This window comes from Chiloscyllium plagiosum, unplaced genomic scaffold (assembly GCF_037043375.1).
Source record: "Chiloscyllium plagiosum isolate Xiang-an unplaced genomic scaffold, Cpla_swu_hap1 HiC_scaffold_4, whole genome shotgun sequence".
Classification (NCBI taxonomy): domain Eukaryota; kingdom Metazoa; phylum Chordata; class Chondrichthyes; order Orectolobiformes; family Hemiscylliidae; genus Chiloscyllium; species Chiloscyllium plagiosum.
The window spans coordinates 149562420-149589850 of record NW_028270142.1 but is presented as its reverse complement, the minus strand read 5'-3'; the positions used below and the strand labels follow the sequence as shown (position 1 = coordinate 149589850).

The window sequence follows — 27431 nt, the reverse complement described above, 5'->3', positions numbered from 1 at the left end:
CACACCACAGGACAATACACTGTACAGCACAGGACAGTACACTGTACACCACAGGACAATACACTGTACACCACAGGACAATACACTGTACAGCACAGGACAGTACACTGTACACCACAGGACAATACACTGCACTCCACAGGACAATACACTGTACACCACAAGACAATACACTGCACTCCACAGGACAATACACTGTACACCACAGGGCAATACACTGTACACCACAGGACATTACACTGCACACCACAAGACTGTACACTTTACACCACAGGACAATACACTGCACACTCCAGGAAATTACACTGCACTCCTCAGGACATTACACTGTACACCACAGGAATGTACACTGTACACCACAGGACAATACACTGTACACCACAGGACATTACACTGCATTCCACAGGACAGTACAATGTACAGCACAGGACATTACACTGCACACCACAGAATATTACACTGTACTCCACAGGACATAACACTGTACAGCACAGGACAATACACTGCATTTCATAGGACATTACACTGTACACCACAGGACAATACACTGTACACCACAGAACATTACACTGTACTCCACAGGACATAACACTGTACAGCACAGGAAAATACACTGCATTTCATAGGACATTTCACTCTATACCACAGGACAGTACACTGCACACCACAGGACAATACACTGTACAGCACAGGACAGTACACTGTACACCACAGGACAATACACTGTACACCACAGGACAATACACTGCACACCACAGGACAATACACTGTACACCACAAGACATTACACTGCACACCACAGGATATTACACTGTACACCACAGGACAATACACTGCACACCACAGGATAATACACTGTACACCACAGGAAAATCCACTGTACACCACAGGACATTACACTGTACACCACAGGACAATACACTGTACAGCACGGGACAGTACACTGCACACCACAGGACATTACACTGTACACCACAGGACAGTACACTGTACACCACAGGACAATACACTGCACACCACAGGACAATACACTGTACACCACAGGACATTACACTGTACACCACAGGATATTACACTGTACACCACAGGACAATACACTGCACTCCACAGGACATTACACTGTACACCACAGGACAATACACTGTACACCACAGAACATTACACTGTACTCCACAGGACATAACACTGTACAGCACAGGACAATACACTGCATTTCATAGGACATTTCACTCTATACCACAGGACAGTACACTGCACACCACAGGACAATACACTGTACAGCACAGGACAGTACACTGTACACCACAGGACAATACACTGTACACCACAGGACAATACACTGTATAGCACAGGACAGTACACTGTACACCACAGGACAATACACTGCACTCCACAGGACAATACACTGTACACCACAAGACAATACACTGTACTCCACAGGACAATACACTGTACACCACAGGGCAATACACTGTACACCACAGGACATTACACTGCACACCACAAGACTGTACACTTTACACCACAGGACAATACACTGCACACTCCAGGAAATTACACTGCACTCCTCAGGACATTACACTGTACACCACAGGAATGTACACTGTACACCACAGGACAATACACTGTACACCACAGGACATTACACTGCATTCCACAGGACAGTACAATGTACAGCACAGGACATTACACTGCGCACCACAGGATATTACACTGTACAGCACAGGACAATACACTGTACACCACAGGATATTACACTGCACACCACAGAATATTACACTGCACACCACAGGACAATACACTGCACACCACAGGACATTACACTGTACATTACAGGACAGTACACTGCACACCACAGGACAATACACTGCACACCACAGGCCAATACACTGCACACCACAGGACAATACACTGTACACCACAAGACATTACACTGCACACCACAGAATATTACACTGTACACCACAGGACAATACACTGCACACCACAGGATAATACACTGTACACCACAGGAAAATACACTGTACACCACAGGACATTACACTGTACACCACAGGACAACACACTGTACAGCACAGGACAGTACACTGTACACCACAGGACAATACACTGTACACCACAGGACATTACACTGCACACCACAAGACTGTACACTGTTCACCACAGAACAATACACTGCACTCCAGAGGACAATACACTGCACTCCACAGGATATTAGACTGTACACCACAGGACAGTACACTGCACTCCACAGGACATTATACTGTACACCACAGGACATTACACTGCACACCACAAGACTGTACACTGTACACCACAGGACAATACACTGCACTCCACAGGACATTACACTGCACTCCACAGGACATTACACTGTACACCACAGGACAGTACACTGCACTCCACAGGACAATACACTGTACACCACAGGACAGTACACTGCACACCACAGGACAATACACTGTACACCACAGGATATTACACTGTACACCACAGGACAATACACTGCACACCACAGGACAATACACTGTACACCACAGGACAGTACACTGCACACCACAGGACAGTACACTGCACACCACAGGACAATACACTGTACATTACAGGACAGTACACTGCACACCACAGGACAATACACTGCACACCACAGGCCAATACACTGCACACCACAGGACAATACACTGTACACCACAAGACATTACACTGCACACCACAGAATATTACACTGCACACCACAGGACAATACACTGCACACCACAGGACATTACACTGTACATTATAGGACAGTACACTGCACACCACAGGACAATACACTGCACACCACAGGCCAATACACTGCACACCACAGGACAATACACTGTACACCACAAGACATTACACTGCACACCACAGAATATTACACTGTACACCACAGGATAATACACTGCACACCACAGGATAATACACTGTACACCACAGGACAATACACTGTACACCACAGGACATTACACTGTACACCACAGGACAACACACTGTACAGCACAGGACAGTACACTGTACACCACAGGACAATACACTGTACACCACAGGACATTACATTGCACACCACAAGACTGTACACTGTTCACCACAGGCCAATACACTGCACTCCAGAGGACAATACACTGCACTCCACAGGATATTACACTGTACACCACAGGACAGTACACTGCACTCCACAGGACATTATACTGTACACCACAGGACATTACACTGCACACCACAAGACTGTACACTGTACACCACAGGACAATACACTGCACTCCACAGGACATTACACTGCACTCCACAGGACATTACACTGTACACCACAGGACAGTACACTGCACTCCACAGGACAATACACTGTACACCACAGGACAGTACACTGCACACCACAGGACAATACACTGTACACCACAGGATATTACACTGTACACCACAGGACAATACACTGCACACCACAGGACAATACACTGTACACCACAGGACAGTACACTGCACACCACAGGACAATACACTGTACAGCACAGGACAGTACACTGTACACCACAGGACAATACACTGTACAGCACAGGACAGTACACTGTACACCACAGGACAATACACTGCACTCCACAGGACATTACACTGTCCACCACAGGACAATACACTGCACTCCACAGGACAATACACTGTACACCACAGGACAATACACTGCACACCACAGGACAATACACTGTACACCACAGGACATTACACTGTACACCACAGGACAATACACTGTACACCACAGGACATTACACTGCACACCACAAGACTGTTCACTGTACACCACAGGACAATACACTGCACACCACAGGACATTACACTGTGCACCACAGGACATTACACTGCACACCATAGGAAAGTACACTGTACACCACAGGACAATACACTGTACACCACAGGACATTACACTGCATTCCACAGGACAGTACAATGTACAGCACAGGACATTACACTGCACACCACAGGACAGTACACTGTACACCACAGGACAATACACTGTACACCACAGGACATTACACTGCGCACCACAGGATATTACACTGTACACCACAGGACAATACACTGTACACCACAGGATATTACACTGCACACCACAGAATATTACACTGCACACCACAGGACAATACACTGCACACCACAGGACATTACACTGTACATTACAGGACAGTACACTGCACACCACAGGACAATACACTGTACACCACAAGACATTACACTGCACACCACAGGATATTACACTGTACACCACAGGACAATACACTGCACACCACAGGATAATACACTGTACACCAAAGGAAAATCCACTGTACACCACAGGACATTACACTGTACACCACAGGACAATACACTGTACAGCACGGGACAGTACACTGCACACCACAGGACATTACACTGTACACCACAGGACAGTACACTGTACACCACAGGACAATACACTGCACACCACAGGACAATACACTGTACACCACAGGACATTACACTGTACACCACAGGATATTACACTGTACACCACAGGACAATACACTGCACTCCACAGGACATTACACTGTACACCACAGGACAATACACTGTACACCACAGAACATTACACTGTACTGCACAGGACATAACACTGTACACCACAGAACATTACACTGTACTCCACAGGACATAACACTGTACAGCACAGGACAATACACTGCATTTCATAGGACATTACACTGTACACCACAGGACAATACACTGTACACCACAGAACATTACACTGTACTCCACAGGACATAACACTGTACACCACAGGACAATACACTGCATTTCATAGGACATTTCACTCTATACCACAGGACAATACACTGCACACCACAGGACAATACACTGTACAGCACAGGACAGTACACTGTACACCACAGGATATTACACTGTACACCACAGGACAATACACTGCACACCACAGGATAATACACTGTACACCACAGGAAAATCCACTGTACACCACAGGACATTACACTGTACACCACAGGACAATACACTGTACAGCACGGGACAGTACACTGCACACCACAGGACATTACACTGTACACCACAGGACAGTACACTGTACACCACAGGACAATACACTGCACACCACAGGACAATACACTGTACACCACAGGACATTACACTGTACACCACAGGATATTACACTGTACACCACAGGACAATACACTGCACTCCACAGGACATTACACTGTACACCACAGGACAATACACTGTACACCACAGAACATTACACTGTACTCCACAGGACATAACACTGTACAGCACAGGACAATACACTGCATTTCATAGGACATTTCACTCTATACCACAGGACAGTACACTGCACACCACAGGACAATACACTGTACAGCACAGGACAGTACACTGTACACCACAGGACAATACACTGTACACCACAGGACAATACACTGTACAGCACAGGACAGTACACTGTACACCACAGGACAATACACTGCACTCCACAGGACAATACACTGTACACCACAAGACAATACACTGCACTCCACAGGACAATACACTGTACACCACAGGGCAATACACTGTACACCACAGGACATTACACTGCACACCACAAGACTGTACACTTTACACCACAGGACAATACACTGCACACTCCAGGAAATTACACTGCACTCCTCAGGACATTACACTGTACACCACAGGAATGTACACTGTACACCACAGGACAATACACTGTACACCACAGGACATTACACTGCATTCCACAGGACAGTACAATGTACAGCACAGGACATTACACTGCACACCACAGGACAGTACACTGTACACCACAGGACAATACACTGTACACCACAGGACAATACAGTGTACACCACAGGACATTACACTGCGCACCACAGGATATTACACTGTACAGCACAGGACAATACACTGTACACCACAGGATATTACACTGCACACCACAGAATATTACACTGCACACCACAGGACAATACACTGCACACCACAGGACATTACACTGTACATTACAGGACAGTACACTGCACACCACAGGACAATACACTGCACACCACAGGCCAATACACTGCACACCACAGGACAATACACTGTACACCACAAGACATTACACTGCACACCACAGAATATTACACTGTACACCACAGGACAATACACTGCACACCACAGGATAATACACTGTACACCACAGGAAAATACACTGTACACCACAAGACATTACACTGCACACCACAGGATATTACACTGTACACCACAGGACAATACACTGCACACCACAGGATAATACACTGTACACCACAGGAAAATCCACTGTACACCACAGGACATTACACTGTACACCACAGGACAATACACTGTACAGCACGGGACAGTACACTGCACACCACAGGATATTAGACTGTACACCACAGGACAGTACACTGCACTCCACAGGACATTATACTGTACACCACAGGACATTACACTGCACACCACAAGACTGTACACTGTACACCACAGGACAATACACTGCACTCCACAGGACATTACACTGCACTCCACAGGACATTACACTGTACACCACAGGACATTACACTGCGCACCACAGGATATTACACTGTACAGCACAGGACAATACACTGTACACCACAGGATATTACACTGCACACCACAGAATATTACACTGCACACCACAGGACAATACACTGCACACCACAGGACAATACACTGTACATTACAGGACAGTACACTGCACACCACAGGACAATACACTGCACACCACAGGCCAATACACTGCACACCACAGGACAATACACTGTACACCACAAGACATTACACTGCACACCACAGAATATTACACTGTACACCACAGGACAATACACTGCACACCACAGGATAATACACTGTACACCACAGGAAAATACACTGTACACCACAGGACATTACACTGTACACCACAGGACAACACACTGTACAGCACAGGACAGTACACTGTACACCACAAGACAATACACTGTACACCACAGGACATTACACTGCACACCACAAGACTGTACACTGTTCACCACAGGACAATACACTGCACTCCAGAGGACAATACACTGCACTCCACAGGATATTAGACTGTACACCACAGGACAGTACACTGCACTCCACAGGACATTATACTGTACACCACAGGACATTACACTGCACACCACAAGACTGTACACTGTACACCACAGGACAATACACTGCACTCCACAGGACATTACACTGCACTCCACAGGACATTACACTGTACACCACAGGACAGTACACTGCACTCCACAGGACAATACACTGTACACCACAGGACAGTACACTGCACACCACAGGACAATACACTGTACACCACAGGATATTACACTGTACACCACAGGACAATACACTGCACACCACAGGACAATACACTGTACACCACAGGACAGTACACTGCACACCACAGGACAGTACACTGCACACCACAGGACAATACACTGTACATTACAGGACAGTACACTGCACACCACAGGACAATACACTGCACACCACAGGCCAATACACTGCACACCACAGGACAATACACTGTACACCACAAGACATTACACTGCACACCACAGAATATTACACTGCACACCACAGGACAATACACTGCACACCACAGGACATTACACTGTACATTATAGGACAGTACACTGCACACCACAGGACAATACACTGCACACCACAGGCCAATACACTGCACACCACAGGACAATACACTGTACACCACAAGACATTACACTGCACACCACAGAATATTACACTGTACACCACAGGACAATACACTGCACACCACAGGATAATACACTGTACACCACAGGAAAATACACTGTACACCACAGGACATTACACTGTACACCACAGGACAACACACTGTACAGCACAGGACAGTACACTGTACACCACAGGACAATACACTGTACACCACAGGACATTACACTGCACACCACAAGACTGTACACTGTTCACCACAGGCCAATACACTGCACTCCAGAGGACAATACACTGCACTCCACAGGATATTACACTGTACACCACAGGACAGTACACTGCACTCCACAGGACATTATACTGTACACCACAGGACATTACACTGCACACCACAAGACTGTACACTGTACACCACAGGACAATACACTGCACTCCACAGGACATTACACTGCACTCCACAGGACATTACACTGTACACCACAGGACAGTACACTGCACTCCACAGGACAATACACTGTACACCACAGGACAGTACACTGCACACCACAGGACAATACACTGTACACCACAGGACATTGCACTGCACACCACAGGACAATACACTGTTCACCACAGGACATTACACTGTACACCACAGGACAATACACTGCACACCACAGGACAGTACACTGTACACCACAGGACAATACGCTGTACACCACAGGACAGTACACTGCACACCACAGGACAATACACTGTACCCCACAGGATATTACACAGTACACCACAGGATATTACACTGTACACCACAGGACATTGCACTGCACATCACAGGACAGTACACTGTATACCACAGGACAATACACTGTACACCACTGGACAGTATACTGTACACCACTGGATATTACACTGTACACCACAGGACAATACACTGTACACCACAGGACATTACACTGTACACCACAGGACATTACACTGTACACCACAGGACAATACACTGCACACCACAGGATATTACACTGTACTCCACAGGACAGTACACTGTACACCACAGGACAATACACTGTACACCACAGGACAGTACACTGTACACCACAGGACAATACACTGTACACCACAGGACATTACACTGTACACCACAGGACAGTATACTGTACACCACAGGACATTACACTGTACACCACAGGACATTACACTGCACACCACAGGATATTACACTGTACACCACAGGACAATACACTGTACACCACAGGACAGTATACTGTACACCACAGGACAATACACTGTACACCACAGGATATTACACTGTACACCACAGGACAATACACTGTACACCACAGGACAGTATACTGTACACCACAGGACAATACACTGCACACCACAGGATATTACACTGTACACCACAGGACAATACACTGCACACCACAGGATATTACACTGTACACCACAGGACAATACACTGTACACCACAGGACAGTATACTGTACACCACAGGACATTACACTGTACACCACAGGACAGTACACTGTACTTTATCGACTGAACCAAACATCTTCAGCTGCTTCGTCAGTGACCTTCCCTCCATCTTAAAGTCGGAACTGGAGATAGTCGCCAATGATGGCACAATGTTGAGCACCATTCGCAACTCCTCAGACACTGAAGCAGTCCATACCTAAATGCAACAACATCTGGACAATATTCAGGCTTGGGTTGACAAGTGACAAGTAACGTTTGCCAGACAATGCCAGGCAATAACCATCACCAATAAGGGACAATCTAACTACCGCCCCATGACATTCAATGGTGTTACCATCACTGAATCCCCCACTATCAACATCCTGGAGATAACCATTGACCGGAATCTTAATGGACACATCACATAAACACAGCGGCTACAAGAGCAGGTCAGAGACTAGGAATACTAACTCCCCTCCTGACTCCCCAAAGCCTGTCCACCATCTACAAGGCACAAGTCAGGAGGGTGAGGGAATACTCCCCACTGGCCTGGACAGGGGCAGCCCCAACAACACTCAAGAAGCTCAACACCATCCAGGACCCAACAGCCGGCTGCTTATTAATGATCTGTCCTTGTACACTTTGTCTTTAAATCACTTTAAATAATTAATTTCATTGTATTGTACAGAATTTGAATAGTCCCAAAAATAAACAAAAATCAATGTTTTGTCTTTAATTCACCTGGACAGTCATTGCTAGAAACCAAATTGGGAACATTAGTTGTTGGAGCATGAGGAAAGGTTGCAGTGTGGTAGGTGGGAGAGTACACCAGGGATTGGGTCCACCATGGTAATGGTGTCTCACGTACAGGACAGCACGCTGTATATGACAGGCATCAATACACTGTGCTGCATCTGTAAGACTCAGCACACCATACTCCAGGGTGAGCACAGAGTATAACATGGACAAGTGCACATTGGCCTGCATGGTTTGGACAAGAGAGGAATTGCGATTGTGGAAATGTTAATGTTTATGGTTCTCTTCCTGTCTCTGACTCCAGCCGAAACCTGAGGGATTTTCCTACTTCTTACCAGAAATCATCGAGGGCAACAAGATCTATACAGGCAAGGAACTCAGAGTGAGATTGTATGTGTGTGTGTCTGTGTGTGTGTGTGTCTGTGTGTGTGTGTCTGTGTGTGTGTGTGTCTGTGTGTGTGTGTGTCTGTGTGTGTATGTGTGTGTGTCTGTGTGTGTGTCTGTGTGTGAATATGTATGTCTGTGTGTGTGTCTGTGTGTCTGTGTGTGTGTATCTGTGTGTCTGTGTGTGAGTGTGTGTGTCTGTCTGTGTGTGTGTGTCTGTGTGTGTGTGTCTGTGTGTGTGTGTCTGTGTGTGTGTGTCTGTGTGTGTGTGTGTATCTGTGTGTTTGTGTGTGTGTATCTGTGTGTCTGTGTGTGTGTGTCTGTGTGTGTGTGTGAGTGTGTGTGTCTGTGTGTGTGTGTGTGTCTGTGTGTGTGTGTCTGTGTGTGAGTGTGTGTGTCTGTGTGTGTGTGTGTGTCTGTGTGTGTGTATCTGTGTGTGTGTGTGTGTGTGTCTATGTGTGTGTGGGTGTGTCTGTGTGTGAGTGTGTGTGTCTGTGTGTGTGTGTGTATCTGTGTGTCTGTGTGTGTGTGTGTCTATGTGTGTGTGGGTGTGTCTGTGTGAATGTGTGTCTGTGTGTGTGTCTGTGTGGGTGTGTGTGTGTGTGAGTCTGTGTCTGTGTGAATGTGTGTCTGTGTGTGTGTGTGTCTGTGTGTGTGTCTGTGTCTGTGTGAGTGTGTCTGTGTGTGTGTGTCTGTGTGTATGTCTCTGTGTGTGTCTGTCTGTGTGTGAGTGTGTGTCTGTGTGTGTGTCTGTGTATGTGTGTCTCTGTGTATGTCTGTCTGTGTGCGTGTGTCTGTGTGTCTGTGTGTGTGTCTGTGTCTGTGTGAATGTGTGTCTGTGTGAATGTGTGTCTGTGTGTGTGTCTCTGTGTGTGTCCATCTGTGTGTGTCTGTGTGTCTGTGTGGCTGTGTGTGTGTGTCTGTGTGTGTGTGTGTCTGTGTGTCTGTCTGTGTGTGTCTGTGTGTCTGTGTGTGTCTGTGTGTCTGTCTGTGTGTGTGTGTGTGTGTCTGTGTGTGTGTCTGTGTGTGTGTCTCTGTCTGTGTCTGTCTGTGTGTGTGTGTGTCTGTGTGTGTGGGTGTCTGTGGGTGGGTGGGTTTGTCTGTGTGTGTGTGGGAGGGTGTGTCTGTGTGTGTGTGGGTGTGTGTGTCTGTGTGTGACTGTAGTGAGATGGTCAGTGTGTCTGTAGTGAGTCTGTCAGTGTGCTCACACTGAGTACTGATGCTGGTGATGTCCTGTCTTATTGGTTGTTGGGGTGTAGGGAGTATGTTGTCAGAGTCAGGGGGAGAGTGGAATCTTTTGTAAGAATGTTCTGGAGTCAGTCTGACCTGAAAGGGGAGTGAAGGGTTGCTTTATGTGATGTGTCAGTGACAATGGCGGGCTGTTGATGCAGGTTAAATTGTGTGTTTTTCTGACAGACGTGTGGAGGGAACGTGATGAATCCACCAACCACCGTCAGAAACATGATGTGGAACTGGAGAAGGAGGAAAAGAGGAAGGAGGTGGAGAAAGAGATTCGACTTCAGGTGAGACTCTCAAACAGCACTGGCCAAGCACAGGTTTCAGTGTAGGGGCACAGGCCTCACTGTCCGAGCACAGGCCTCACTGTCCGAGCACAGGCCTCAATCTCTGGGCACAGGCCACACCGTCTGAGCGCAGGCCGCACTGTCCGAGCACAGGCCTCACTGTCTGAGCACAGGCCACACTGTCTGAGCACAGGCCTCACTGTCTGAGCACAGGCCACACTGTCCGAGCGCAGGCCTCCCTGTCCGAGTGCAGGTCTCCCTGTCCGAGCACAGGCCTCACTGTCCGAGCACAGGCCTCACTGTCCGAGCACAGGCCTCAATCTCTGGGCACAAGCCACACTGTCTGAGCGCAGGCCGCACTGTCCAAGCACAGGCCTCACTGTCAGAGCACAAGCCACACAATCCGAGCGCAGACTTCACTGTCCAGGCACAGGCTTCACTGTCTGAGCACAGGCCTCACTATCCGAGCACAGGCCTCACTGTCCGAGCACAGGCCTCACTGTCCGAGCACAGGCCTCACTGTCTGAGCACAGACCTCACTCTCTGGGCACAGGCCTCACTCTCTGGGCACAGGCCACACTGTCTGAGCGCAGGCCTCACTGTCTGAGCACAGGCCTCACTGTCTGAGCACAGGCCACACTGTCCGGGCACAGGCCACACTGTCCAGGCACAGGCCTCACTGTCCGAGAACAGGCCTCACTGTCTGAGCACAGACCTCTCTATCCGAGACAGGCCTCACTGTCCGAGCGCAGGCCTCACTGTCTAAGCACAGGCCTCACTCTCTGGGAACAGGCCTCACTCTCTGGGCACAGGCCTCACTGTCTGGGCACAGGCCACACTGTCTGAGCGCAGGCCTCACTGTCTGAGCACAGGCCTCACTGTCTGAGCACAGGCCACACTGTCCTCGCACAGGCCTCACTGTCAAAGTACATGCCTCACTATCCGAGCACAAGCCTCACTGTCTGAGCACAGGCCTCACTGTCCGAGCACAAGCCTCACTGTCTGAGCACAGGCCTCACTGTCCGAGCACAGGCCTCACTGTCCGAGCACAGGCCTCACTGTCCGAGCGCAGACCTCACTGTATGAGCGCAGGCCTCACTGTCTGAGCGCAGGCCTCACTGTCTGAGCGCAGGCCTCACTGTCTGAGCGCAGGCCACACTGTCTGAGCGCAGGCCTCACTGTCTGAGCGCAGGCCTCACTGTCCGAGCACAGGCCTCACTGTCTGAGCACAGGCCACACTGTCTGAGCACAGGCCTCACTGTCTGAGCACAGGCCACACTGTCCGAGCGCAGGCCTCCCTGTCCGAGTGCAGGTCTCCCTGTCCGAGCACAGGCCTCACTGTCCGAGCACAGGCCTCACTGTCCGAGCACAGGCCTCAATCTCTGGGCACAAGCCACACTGTCTGAGCGCAGGCCGCACTGTCCAAGCACAGGCCTCACTGTCAGAGCACAAGCCACACAATCCGAGCGCAGACTTCACTGTCCAGGCACAGGCTTCACTGTCTGAGCACAGGCCTCACTGTCAAAGTACATGCCTCACTATCCGAGCACAAGCCTCACTGTCTGAGCACAGGCCTCACTGTCCGAGCACAAGCCTCACTGTCTGAGCACAGGCCTCACTGTCCGAGCACAGGCCTCACTGTCCGAGCACAGGCCTCACTGTCCGAGCGCAGACCTCACTGTATGAGCGCAGGCCTCACTGTCTGAGCGCAGGCCTCACTGTCTGAGCGCAGGCCTCACTGTCTGAGCGCAGGCCACACTGTCTGAGCGCAGGCCTCACTGTCTGAGCGCAGGCCTCACTGTCCGAGCACAGGCCTCACTGTCTGAGCACAGGCCACACTGTCTGAGCACAGGCCACACTGTCTGAGCGCAGGCCACACTGTCCGAACGCAGGCCACACTGTCCGGACACAGGCTTCTCCATCCGAGCACAGGCCTCACTGTCCGAGCACAGGCCTCACTGTCTGAGCACAGGCCTCATTGTCCAAGCGCAGACCTCACTGTCCAGGCACAGGCCTTACTGTCTCAGCACAGGCCTCACTATCCGAGCACAGGCCTCACTGTCCGAGCACAGGCCTCACTGTATGAGCACAGGCCTCACTGTCTGAGCACAGGCCACACTGTCCGAGCGCAGGCCTCCCAGTCCGAGCACAGGCCTCACTGTCCGAGCACTAGCCTCCCTGTCCGAGCAGAGGCCTCACTGTCCGAGCACAGGCCTCAATCTCTGGGCACATGCCTCACTGTCTGAGCGCAGGCCACACTGTCCGAGCGCAGGCCTCACTGTCCGGACACAGGCCTCTCTATCCGAGCATAGGCCTCACTGTCCGAGCACTAGCCTCCCTGTCCGAGCACAGGCCTCACTGTCCGAGCACAGGCCTCAATCTCTGGGCACAGGCCTCACTGTCCGGGCACAGGCCTCACTGTCCGGGCACAGGACTCAGTGTCCTAGCACAGGCCTCAATGTCTAAGTGCAAGCCTCAATGTCCGAACACAGGCCTCACTGTCTGAGCACAGGCTTCACTGTCCGAGCACAGGCCTCACCGTCTGTGCACAGGCCTCACCGTCCGTGCACAGGCCTCACCGTCCGTGCACAGGCCTCACTGTCCTAGCACAGGCCTCACTGTCCTAGCACAGGCCTCACTGTCTGAGCCCAGACCATACTGTCCGAGCATTGGCCTCAGTGTTCGAGCACAGGCCTCACTGTCCGAGCGCAGGCCTCACTGTCCGAGCACAGGCCTCACTGTCTGAGCCCAGACCATACTGTCCGAGCACAGGCCTCAGTGTTCGAGCACAGGCCTCACTGTCCGAGCGCAGGCCTCACTGTCCGATCACAGGCCTCACGGTCCGAGCACAGGCCTCACTCTCTGGGCACAGGCCTCACTCTCTGGGCACAGGCCACACTGTCTGAGCGCAGGCCTCACTGTCTGAGCACAGGCCTCACTGTCTGAGCACAGGCCATACTGTCCGGGCACAGGCCTCACTGTCCTAGCACAGGCCTCACTGTCCAAGTACATGCCTCACTATCCGAGCACAAACCTCACTGTCTGAACACAGGCCTCACTATCCAAGCACAGGCCTCACTGTCCGAGCGCAGGCCACACTGTCCGAGCGCAGGCCACACTGTCTGAGCGCAGGCGTCACTGTCTGAGCGCAGGCCTCACTGTCCGAGCACAGGCCTCACTGTCCAAGCACAGGCCTCAATCTCTGGGCACAGGCCGCACTGTCCAAGCACAGGCCTCACTGTCAGAGCACAGGCCACACTGTCCGAGCGCAGACCTCACTGTCCGGACACAGGCCTCTCTATCCGAGCACAGGCCTCACTGTCCGAGCACAGGCCTCACTGTCTAAGCACAGGCCTCACTGTCCAAGCGCAGACCTCACTGTCCAGGCACAGGTCCCACTGTCCGAGCACAGGCCTCACTGTATGAGCGCAGTTCTCACTGTCTGAGTGCAGGCCACACTGTCCGAGCGCAGACCTCCCCGTCCGAGCGCAGGCCTCACTGTCCGAGCGCAGGCCTCAATCTCTGGGCACAGGCCACACTTTCCAGCGCAGGCCTCACTGTCCGAGCACAGGCCTCAATCTCTGGGCACAGGCCACACTGTCTGAGCGCAGGCCGCACTGTCCAAGCACAGGCCTCACTGTCTGAGCACAGGCCTCAATCTCTGGGCACAGGCCTCCCTGTCCGAGCGCAGGCCTCCCTGTCCGAGCACAGGCCTCACTGTATGAGCGCAGTTCTCACTGTCTGAGTGCAGGCCACACTGTCCGAGCGCAGGCCTCACTGTCCGGACACAGGCCTCTCTATCCGAGCACAGGCCTCACTGTCCAAGTACATGCCTCACTATCCGAGCACAAGCCTCACTGTCTGAGCACAGGCCTCACTGTCCGAGCGCAGGCCTCACTGTCCGAGCGCAGGCCTCACTGTCTGAGCGCAGGCCTCACTGTCTGAGCGCAGGCCTCACTGTCTGATTGCAGGCCACACTGTCTGAGCGCAGGCCTCACTGTCTGAGCGCAGGCCTCACTGTCTGAGCGCAGGCCTCACTGTCCGAGCACAGGCCTCACTGTTTGGACACAGGCCTCACTGTCCGAGCACAGGCCTCGCTGTCTGAGCACAGGCCTCACTCTCTGCACACAGGCCTCACTGTCCGAGCGCAGGCCTCACTGTCCGAGCGCAGGCCTCACTGTCCGAGCACAGGCCTCACTGTCCGAGCACAGGCCTCAGTGTCTGGACACAGGCCTCACTGTCCGAGCACAGGCCTCGCTGTCCGAGCACAGGCCTCACTGTCTGGATACAGGCCTCACTGTCTGAGCACAGGCCTCACTGTCCGGGCATAGGCCTCACTGTTTGGATACAGGCCTCACTGTCCGAGCACAGGCTTCGCTGTCCGAGCACAGGCCTCAATCTCTGGACACAGGCCTCACTGTCCGAGAAGAGGCCTCACTGTCAGAGCACAGGCCACACTGTCCGAGCGCAGACCTCACTGTTCTGACACAGGCCTCTCTATCCGAGCACAGGCCTCACTGTCCGAGCACAGGCCTCACTGTCCAAGCGCAGACCTCACTGTCCAGGCACAGGTCCCACTGTCCGAGCACAGGCCTCACTGTATGAGCGCAGTTCTCACTGTCTGAGTGCAGGCCACACTGTCCGAGCGCAGACCTTCCCGTCCGAGCGCAGGCCTCACTGTCCGAGCGCAGGCCTCAATCTCTGGGCACAGGCCACACTGTCTGAGCGCAGGCCGCACTGTCCAAGCACAGGCCTCACTGTCTGAGCACAGGCCTCAATCTCTGGGCACAGGCCTCCCTGTCCGAGCGCAGGCCTCCCTGTCCGAGCACAGGCCTCACTGTCCGAGCACAGGCCTCAATCTCTGGGTACAGCCCTCACTGTCTGAGCGCAGGCCACACTTTCCAGCGCAGGCCTCACTGTCCGAGCACAGGCCTCAATCTCTGGGCACAGGCCACACTGTCTGAGCGCAGGCCGCACTGTCCAAGCACAGGCCTCACTGTCTGAGCACAGGCCTCAATCTCTGGGCACAGGCCTCCCTGTCCGAGCGCAGGCCTCCCTGTCCGAGCACAGGCCTCACTGTATGAGCGCAGTTCTCACTGTCTGAGTGCAGGCCACACTGTCCGAGCGCAGGCCTCACTGTCCGGACACAGGCCTCTCTATCCGAGCACAGGCCTCACTGTCCAAATACATGCCTCACTATCCGAGCACAAGCCTCACTGTCTGAGCACAGGCCTCACTGTCCGAGCGCAGGCCTCACTGTCTGAGCGCAGGCCTCACTGTCTGAGCGCAGGCCTCACTGTCTGAGCGCAGGCCTCACTGTCTGATCGCAGGCCACACTGTCTGAGCGCAGGCCTCACTGTCTGAGCGCAGGCCTCACTGTCTGAGCGCAGGCCTCACTGTCCGAGCACAGGCCTCACTCTCTGGGCACAGGCCACACTGTCTGAGCGCAGGCCGCACTGTCCAAGCACAGGCCTCACTTCTGAGCACAGACCTCACTGTCCGAGAGCAGACCTCACTGTCCGGACACAGGCCTCTCTATCCGAGCACAGGCCTCACTGTCCGAGCACAGGCCTCACTGTCTGAGCACAGGCCTCACTGACCAAGCGCAGACCTCACTGTCCAGGCACAGGTCCCACTGTCCGAGCACAGGCCTCACTGTATGAGCGCAGGCCACACTGTCCGAGCGCAGGCCTCCCTGTCCGAGCACAGGCCTCCCTGTCCGAGCACAGGCCTCCCTGTCCGAGCACAGGCCTCACTGTCTGAGCACAGGCCACACTGTCTGAGCGCAGGCCTCACTGTCCGAGCACAGGCCTCAATCTCTGGGCACAGGCCTCACTGTCCGGGCACAGGCCTCACTGTCCGGGCACAGGCCTCACTGTCCGGGCACAGGCCTCAGTGTCGTAGCACAGGCCTCAATGTCTAAGTGCAAGCCTCAATGTCCGAACACAGGCCTCACTGTCTGAGCACAGGCTTCACTGTCCGAGCACAGGCCTCACCGTCTGTGCACAGGCCTCACCGTCCGTGCACAGGCCTCACCGTCCGTGCACAGGCCTCACTGTCCTAGCACAGGCCTCACTGTCCTAGCACAGGCCTCACTGTCTGAGCCCAGACCATACTGTCCGAGCATTGGCCTCAGTGTTCTAGCACAGGCCTCACTGTCCGAGCGCAGGCCTCACTGTCCGAGCACAGGCCTCACTGTCTGAGCCCAGACCATACTGTCCGAGCACAGGCCTCAGTGATCGAGCACAGGCCTCACTGTCCGAGCGCAGGCCTCACTGTCCGATCACAGGCCTCACTGTCCGAGCACAGGCCTCACTCTCTGGGCACAGGCCTCACTCTCTGGGCACAGGCCACACTGTCTGAGCGCAGGCCTCACTGTCTGAGCACAGGCCTCACTGTCTGAGCACAGGCCATACTGTCCGGGCACAGGCCTCACTGTCCAAGTACATGCCTCACTATCCGAGCACAAACCTCACTGTCAGAGCACAGGCCGCACTGTCCAAGCACAGGCCTCACTGTCAGAGCACAGGCCACACTGTCCGAGCGCAGACCTCACTGTCCGGACACAGGCCTCTCTATCCGAGCACAGGCCTCACTGTCCGAGCACAGGCCTCACTGTCTGAGCACAGGCCTCACTGTCCAAGCGCAGACCTCACTGTCCAGGCACAGGTCCCACTGGCCGAGCACAGGCCTCACTGTATGAGCGCAGTTCTCACTGTCTGAGTGCAGGCCACACTGTCCGAGCGCAGACCTCCCCGTCCGAGCGCAGGCCTCACTGTCCGAGCGCAGGCCTCAATCTCTGGGCACAGGCCACACTGTCTGAGCGCAGGCCTCACTGTCCGAGCACATGCCTCAGTGATGAGCGCAGGCCTCACTGATGTACTTGGCCACACTGTCCAAGTACATGCCTCACTGTCCGAGCAGAGGCCTCACTGTCTGGGCACAGGTCTCACTGTCTGGGCACAAGCCTCATTGTTGGAGCACAGGCCTCGCTGTCCAGGCACAGGCTTCACTGTCCAAGCTCAGGCCTCACTGTCCGAGCACAGGCCTCACACTGTCTGAGCACAGGCCTCACTGTCCGCACACACACCTCACTGTCCACGCACAGGCCTCACTATCCATGCGCAGGCCTCACTGTCCATTCGCGGGCCTCACTGTCCGGGCGCAGGCCTCACTGTCCGGGCGCGGGCCTCACTGTACGGGCTCCGGCCTCACTGTTTGGACACAGGCCTCAGTGTGCGGACACAGGCCTCAGTGTGCGGGCACAGGCCTCACTGTCCGAGCATAGGCCTCACTGTCTGGACACGGGCCTCACTGTCTGGACACGGGCCTCACTGTCCAGGCACAGGCCTCACTGTCCGAGCACAGGCCTCACTATCTGGACACAGGCCTTACTGTCTATGCAGAGGCCTCACTGTCCGAGCGTGGGCCTCACTGTCCGAGCACAGGCCTCACTGTTTGGACACAGGCCTCACTTTCCGAACACAGGGCTCACTGTCCGAGCACAGGCTTCGCTGTCTGAGCACAGGCCTCGCTGTCTGAGCACAGGCCTCGCTGTTTGGACACAGGCCTCGCTGTCCGAGCAGAGGCCTCACTGTCCGAGCACAGGCCTCGCTGTCTGAGCACAGGCCTCGCTGTCTGAGCACCGGCCTCACTGTTCGAGTGCAGGCCTCACTGTCTGAGCACAGGCCTCACTGTTTGGACGCAGGCCTCACTGTCCGAGCACAGGCCTCACTGTCCGAGCACCGGTCTCGCTGTCCGAGCACCGGTCTCGCTGTCCGAGCACAGGCCTCACTGTCTGGACACAGGCCTCACTGTACATGCACAGGCCTCACTGTCCATGCGCGGGCCTCACTGTCCGGGCACAGGCCTCACTGTCCGTGCATGGGCCTCACTCTCCGGGCACGGGCTTCACTGTCCGAGCACCGGCCTCACTGTCCGGGCACAGGCCTCACTGTCCGAGCACAGGCCTCACTGTCCTAGCACAGACCTCACTGTCTGGACACGGGCCTCACTGTCCGGGCACGGGCCGCAGTGTCCGAGCACAGGCCTCACTGTCTGAGCACAGGCCTCACTGTCCGAGCACAGACCTCACTGTCTGAGCACAGGCCTCACTGTCTGGGCGCAGGCCTCACTGTCCTAGCCCAAGCCTCACTGTCCTAGCACAGGCCTCACTGTCTGGGCACAGGCCTCACTGTCCGGGCACAGGCCTCACTGTCCGGGCACAGGCCTCACTGTCTAAGCGCAAGCCTCAATGTCCGAGCACAGGCCTCACTGTCCGAGCACAGGCTTCACTGTCCGAGCACAGGCTTCACTGTCCGAGCACAGGCCTCACTGTCCGAGCACAGGCCTCACCGTCCGAGCACAGGCTTCACTGTCCGAGCACAGGCCTCACTGTCCGAGCACAGGCCTCACCGTCCGAGCACAGGCTTCACTGTCCGAGCACAGGCCTCACCGTCCGTGCACAGGCCTCACTGTCCTAGCACAGGCCTCACTGTCTGGGCACAGGCTTCACTGCCCGAGCACAGGCCTCACTGTCTGAGTACAGGCCTCACTGTCTGGACACAGGTCTCACTGTCCGTGCACAGGCCTCACTGTCCGAGCGCGGGCCTCACTGTATTAGCGCAGGCCTCACTGTCTGAGCCCAGGCCTCACTGTCTGAGCACAGGCCTCGCTGTCCGAACACAGGCCTCGCTGTTTGGACACAGGCCTCACTGTCTGAGCAAAGGCCTCATTGTCCCAGCAGAGGCCTCGCTGTCTGAGCACAGGCCTCACTGTCCGAGTGCAGGTCTCACTGTCTGAGCACCAGTCTCGCTGTCCGAGCACCGGCCTCGCTGTCCGAGCACAGGCCTCACTGTCCGTGCAGAGGCCTCACTGTCCGTGCACGGGCCTCACTGTCCGAGCACCGGCCTCATTGTCCGAGCACAGGCCTCACTGTCCGAGCACAGGCCTCACTGTCTGAGCACAGGCCTCACTGTTTGGACACAGGCCTCACTGTCCGAGCACAGGCCTCACTATCCGAGCACAGGCCTCGCTGTCTGAGCACAGGCCTCGCTGTCTGAGCACAGGCCTCACTGTCCGAGTGCAGGTCTCACTGTTTGGACACAGGCCTCACTGTCCGAGTGCAGGTCTCACTGTTTGGACACAGGCCTCACTGTCCGAGCACAGGCCTCACTGTTTGGACACCGGTCTCGCTGTCCGAGCACAGGCCTCACTGTCTGGACACAGGCCTCACTGTCCGGGCACGGGCCTCACTGTCTGAGCACAGGCCTCACTCTCCGGGCACAGGCCTCACTGTCTGAGCACAGGCCTCTCTGTCTGAGCACAGGCCTCACTGTCTGGACACAGGTCTCACTGTCCGTGCACAGGCCTCACTGTCCGAGCGCGGGCCTCACTGTCCGAGCACGGGCCTCACTGTCCGAGCACAGGCCTGACTGTTTGGACACAGGCCTCACTGTCCGAGCACAGGCCTCGCTGTCTGAGCACAGGCCTCGCTGTCCGAGCACAGGCCTCACTGTCCGAGCACTGGCCTCACTGTTTGGACACAGGCCTCACTGTCTGAGCACAGGCCTCACTGTCTGAGCACAGGCCTCGCTGTCTGAGCACAGGCCTCGCTGTCTGAGCACAGGCCTCACTGTCCGGGCATAGGCCTCACTGTTTGGATACAGGACTCACTGTCCGAGCACAGGCCTCACTGTCCGAGCAGAGGCCTCACTATTTGGACACAGGCCTCACTGTCCGAGCAGAGGCCTCACTGTCCGAGCACAGGCTTCGCTGTCCGAGCACAGGCTTCGCTGTCTGAGCACAGGCCTCGCTGTCCGAGCGCAGGCCTCACTGCACGAGCACAGGCCTCACTGTTTGGATACAGGCCTCACTGTCCGAGCACAGGCCTCACTGTCCGAGCACCGGTCTCGCTGTCCGTGCGCGGGCCTCACTGTCCGAGCACAGGCCTCGCTGTCCGAGCACAGGCCTCGCTGTCCGAGCACAGGCCTCGCTGTCTGAGCACAGGCCTCGCTGTCCGAGCACAGGCCTCGCTGTCCGAGCACAGGCCTCGCTGTCCGAGCACAGGCCTCGCTGTCTGAGCACAGGCCTCGCTGTCCGAGCACCGGCCTCGCTGTCCGAGCACCGATCTCACTGTCTGAGCACCGGCCTCGCTGTCTGAGCACAGGCCTCGCTGTCTGAGCACAGGCCTCGCTGTCTGGACACAGGCCTCGCTGTCCGAGCACCGGCCTCGCTGTCCGAGCACCGGTCTCACTGTCTGAGCACCGGCCTCGCTGTCTGAGCACAGGCCTCGCTGTCTGGACACAGGCCTCGCTGTCTGAGCACAGGCCTCGCTGTCTGGACACAGGCCTCGCTGTCCGAGCACCGGCCTCGCTGTCCGAGCACCGGTCTCACTGTCTGAGCACAGGCCTCGCTGTCTGAGCACAGTCCTCGTTGTCTGAGCACAGGCCTCACTGTCCGAGCACAGGCCTCACTGTCCGAGCACAGGCCTCACTGTCTGAGCACAGGCCTCACTGTTTGGACACAGGCCTCACTGTCCGAGCACAGGCCTCACTATCCGAGCACAGGCCGCGCTGTCTGAGTACAGGCCTCGCTGTCTTGAGCACAGGCCTCACTGTCCGAGTGCAGGTCTCACTGTTTGGACACAGGCCTCACTGTCCGAGTGCAGGTCTCACTGTTTGGACACAGGCCTCACTGTCCGAGCACAGGCCTCACTGTTTGGACACCGGTCTCGCTGTCCGAGCACAGGCCTCGCTGTCCGAGCACAGGCCTCACTGTCTGGACACAGGCCTCACTGTCCGGGCACGGGCCTCACTGTCTGAGCACAGGCCTCACTCTCCGGGCACAGGCCTCACTGTCTGAGCACAGGCCTCTCTGTCTGAGCACAGGCCTCACTGTCTGGACACAGGTCTCACTGTCCATGCACAGGCCTCACTGTCCGAGCGCGGGCCTCACTGTCCGAGCACGGGCCTCACTGTCCGAGCACGGGCCTCACTGTCCGAGCACAGGCCTCACTGTTTGGACACAGGCCTCACTGTCCGAGCACAGGCCTCGCTGTCTGAGCACAGGCCTCGCTGTCCGAGCACAGGCCTCACTGTCCGAGCATTGGCCTCACTGTTTGGACACAGGCCTCACTGTCTGAGCACAGGCCTCACTGTCCGAGCACAGGCCTCGCTGTCTGAGCACAGGCCTCGCTGTCTGAGCACAGGCCTCGCTGTCTGCACACAGGCCTCACTGTCCAAGCACAGGCCTCAGTGTCTGGACACAGTCCTCACTGTCCGAGCACAGGTCTCGCTGTCCGAGCACACGCCACACTGTTTGGACACAGGCCTCACTGTCCGAGCACAGGCCAAGCTGTCTGAGCACAGGCCTCACTGTCTGGATACAGGCCTCACTGTTTGGATACAGGCCTCACTGTTTGGATACAGGCCTCACTGTCCGAGCACAGGCCTCACTGTTTGGACACAGACCTCACTGTCCGAGCAGAGGCCTCACTGTCCGAGCACAGGCTTTGCTGTCCGAGCACAGGCTTCGCTGTCTGAGCACAGGCCTCGCTGTCCGAGCGCAGGCCTCGCTGTCTGAGCACAGGCCTCGCTGTCCGAGCACAACCCTCACTGTCCGAGCACAGGCCTCAATGTTTGGACACAGGCCTCACTGTCCGAGCACAGACCTCGCTGTCTGAGCACAGGCCTCACTCACTGCACACAGGCCTCAGTGTCCGAGCGCAGGCCTCACTGTCCGAGCACAGGCCTCACTGTCCGAGCACAGGCCTCAGTGTCTGGACACAGGCCTCACTGTCCGAGCACAGGCCTCGCTGTCCGAGCACAGGCCACACAGTTTGGACACAGGCCTCACAGTCCGAGCACAGGCCTAGCTGTCTGAGCACAGGTATCACTGTCTGGATACAGGCCTCACTGTCTGAGCACAGGCCTCACTATCCGGGCATAGGCCTCACTGTTTGGATACAGGACTCACTGTCCGAGCACAGGCCTCACTGTCCGAGCAGAGGCCTCACTATTTGGACACAGGCCTCACTGTCCGAGCAGAGGCCTCACTGTCCGAGCACAGGCTTCGCTGTCTGAGCACAGGCTTCGCTGTCTGAGCACAGGCCTCGCTGTCCGAGCGTAGGCCTCACTGCACGAGCACAGGCCTCACTGTTTGGATACAGGCCTCACTGTCCGAGCACCGGCCTCACTGTCCGATTACCGGTCTCGCTGTCCGTGCGCGGGCCTCACTGTCCGAGCACAGGCCTCGCTGTCTGAGCACAGGCCTCGCTGTCCGAGCACAGGCCTCACTGTCCGAGCACCGGTCTCGCTGTCCGAGCACCGGTCTCGCTGTCCGAGCACAGGCCTCGCTGTCCGAGCACAGGCCTCGCTGTCTGAGCACAGGCCTCGCTGTCCGAGCACAGGCCTCACTGTCCGAGCATTGGCCTCACTGTTTGGACACAGGCCTCGCTGTCTGAGCACAGGCCTCGCTGTCCGAGCACAGGCCTCACTGTCCGAGCAGTGGCCTCACTGTTTGGACACAGGCCTCACTGTCTGAGCACAGGCCTCACTGTCTGAGCACAGGCCTCGCTGTCTGAGCACAGGCCTCGCTGTCTGAGCACAGGCCTCGCTGTCTGCACACAGGCCTCACTGACCGAGCACAGGCCTCAGTGTCTGGACACAGGCCTCACTGTCCGAGCACAGGTCTCGCTGTCCGAGCACACGCCACACTGTTTGGACACAGGCCTCACTGTCCGAGCACAGGCCAAGCTGTCTGAGCACAGGCCTCACTGTCTGGATACAGGCCTCACTGTTTGGATACAGGCCTCACAGTTTGGATACAGGCCTCACTGTTTGGATACAGGCCTCACTGTCCGAGCACAGGCCTCACTGTTTGGACACAGACCTCACTGTCCGAGCAGAGGCCTCACTGTCCGAGCACAGGCTTTGCTGTCCGAGCACAGGCTTCGCTGTCTGAGCACAGGCCTCGCTGTCCGAGCGCAGGCCTCGCTGTCCGAGCGCAGGCCTCACTGTTTGGACACAGGCCTCACTGTCCGAGCACAGGCCTCGCTGTCTGAGCACAGGCCTCGCTGTCCGAGCACAGGCCTCACTGTCCGAGCACAGGCCTCACTGTTTGGACACAGGCCTCACTGTCCGAGCACAGGCCTCGCTGTCTGAGCACAGGCCTCACTCTCTGCACACAGGCCTCACTGTCCGAGCGCAGGCCTCACTGTCCGAGCACAGGCCTCACTGTCCGAGCACAGGCCTCAGTGTCTGGACACAGGCCTCACTGTCCGAGCACAGGCCTCGCTGTCCGAGCACAGGCCACACAGTTTGGACACAGGCCTCACTGTCCGGGCATAGGCCTCACTGTTTGGATACAGGACTCACTGTCCGAGCACAGGCCTCACTGTCCGAGCACAGGCTTCGCTGTCCGAGCACAGGCTTCGCTGTCTGAGCACAGGCCTCGCTGTCCGAGCGCAGGCCTCACTGCACGAGCACAGGCCTCACTGTTTGGATACAGGCCTCACTGTCCGAGCACCGGCCTCACTGTCCGAGCACCGGTCTCGCTGTCCGTGCGCGGGCCTCACTGTCCGAGCACAGGCCTCGCTGTCTGAGCACAGGCCTCGCTGTCCGAGCACAGGCCTCACTGTCCGAGCACCGGTCTCGCTGTCCGAGCACAGGCCTCGCTGTCTGAGCACAGGCCTCGCTGTCTGAGCACAGGCCTCGTTGTCTGGACCCAGGCCTCGCTGTCCGAGCACCGGCCTCGCAGTCCGAGCACCGATCTCACTGTCTGAGCACCGGCCTCGCTGTCCGAGCACAGGCCTCGCTGTCTGAGCACAGGCCTCGCTGTCTGAGCACAGGCCTCACTGTCTGGACACAGGCCTCGCTGTCCGAGCACCGGCCTCGCTGTCCGAGCACCGGTCTCACTGTCTGAGCACCGGCCTCACTGTCTGAGCACAGGCCTCGCTGTCTGGACACAGGCCTCGCTGTCTGGACACAGGCCTCGCTGTCCGAGCACCGGCCTCGCTGTCCGAGCACCGGTCTCACTGTCTGAGCACAGGCCTCGCCGTCTGAGCACAGGCCTCGCTGTCTGAGCACAGGCCTCGCTGTCTGAGCACAGGCCTCGCTGTCTGGACACAGGCCTCGCTGTCCGAGCACCGGCCTCGCTGTCCGAGCACCGGTCTCACTGTCTGACCACCGGCCTCGCTGTCTGAGCACAGGCCTCGCTGTCTGAGCACAGGCCTCGCTGTCTGCACACAGGCCTCAGTGTCTGGACACAGGCCTCACTGTCCGAGCACAGGTCTCGCTGTCCGAGCACACGCCACACTGTTTGGACACAGGCCTCACTGTCCGGGCATAGGCCTCACTGTTTGGATACAGGACTCACTGTCCGAGCACAGGCCTCACTGTCCGAGCACAGGCTTCGCTGTCCGAGCACAGGCTTCGCTGTCTGAGCACAGGCCTCGCTGTCCGAGCGCAGGCCTCACTGCACGAGCACAGGCCTCACTATTTGGATACAGGCCTCGCTGTCCGTGCGCGGGCCTCACTGTCCGATCACAGGCCTCGCTGTCTGAGCACAGGCCTCGCTGTCCGAGCACAGGCCTCACTGTCCGAGCACCGGTCTCGCTGTCCGAGCACAGGCCTCGCTGTCTGAGCACAGGCCTCGCTGTCTGAGCACAGGCCTCGTTGTCTGGACCCAGGCCTCGCTGTCCGAGCACCGGCCTCGCAGTCCAAGCACCGATCTCACTGTCTGAGCACCGGCCTCGCCGTCTGAGCACAGTCCTCGCTGTCTGAGCACAGGCCTCGCTGTCTGAGCACAGGCCTCGCTGTCTGGACACGGCCTCGCTGTCCGAGCACCGGCCTCGCTGTCCGAGCACCGGTCTCGCTGTCCGAGCACAGGCCTCGCTGTCCGAGCACAGGCCTCGCTCTACGAGCACAGGCCTCGCTGTCCGAGCACAGGCCTCGCTCTACGAGCACAGGCCTCGCTGTCCAAGCACAGGCCTCGCTGTCCGAGCACAGGCCTCGCTGTCCGAGCACAGGCCTCGCTCTACGAGCACAGGCCTCGCTCTACGAGCACAGGCCTCACTGTTTGGATACAGGCCTCACTGTCCGAGCACCGGCCTCACTGTCCGAGCACCGGTCTCGCTGTCCGTGCGCGGGCCTCACTGTCCGAGCACAGGCCTCGCTGTCTGAGCACAGGCCTCGCTGTCCGAGCACAGACCTCACTGTCCGAGCACCGGTCTCGCTGTCCGAGCACAGGCCTCGCTGTCTGAGCACAGGCCTCGCTGTCTGAGCACAGGCCTCGTTGTCTGGACCCAGGCCTCGCTGTCCGAGCACCGGCCTCGCAGTCCGAGCACCGATCTCACTGTCTGAGCACCGGCCTCGCTGTCCGAGCACAGGCCTCGCTGTCCGAGCACAGGCCTCGCTGTCCGAGCACAGGCCTCGCTGTCTGAGCACAGGCCTCGCTGTCTGGACACAGGCCTCGCTGTCCGAGCACCGGCCTCGCTGTCCGAGCACCGGTCTCACTGTCCGAGCACCGGCCTCGCTGTCTGAGCACAGGCCTCGCTGTCTGAGCACAGGCCTCGCTGTC

At 56.1% G+C, this 27431-nt stretch overlaps 1 protein-coding gene across 1 annotated transcript in view; it reads left to right on the top strand.

Moving 5' to 3' along the window:
* Window positions 1-27431, top strand: part of LOC122547798 (dynein regulatory complex subunit 11-like) — a 347516-nt gene that overhangs the window by 239092 nt on the left and 80993 nt on the right. The window contains exons 5-6 of the mRNA XM_087985887.1: window positions 10250-10313; window positions 11746-11852. Of these exons, the coding sequence (XP_087842013.1) occupies window positions 10250-10313; window positions 11746-11852 (171 nt within the window). The remainder of the gene's footprint in view (window positions 1-10249; window positions 10314-11745; window positions 11853-27431) is intronic.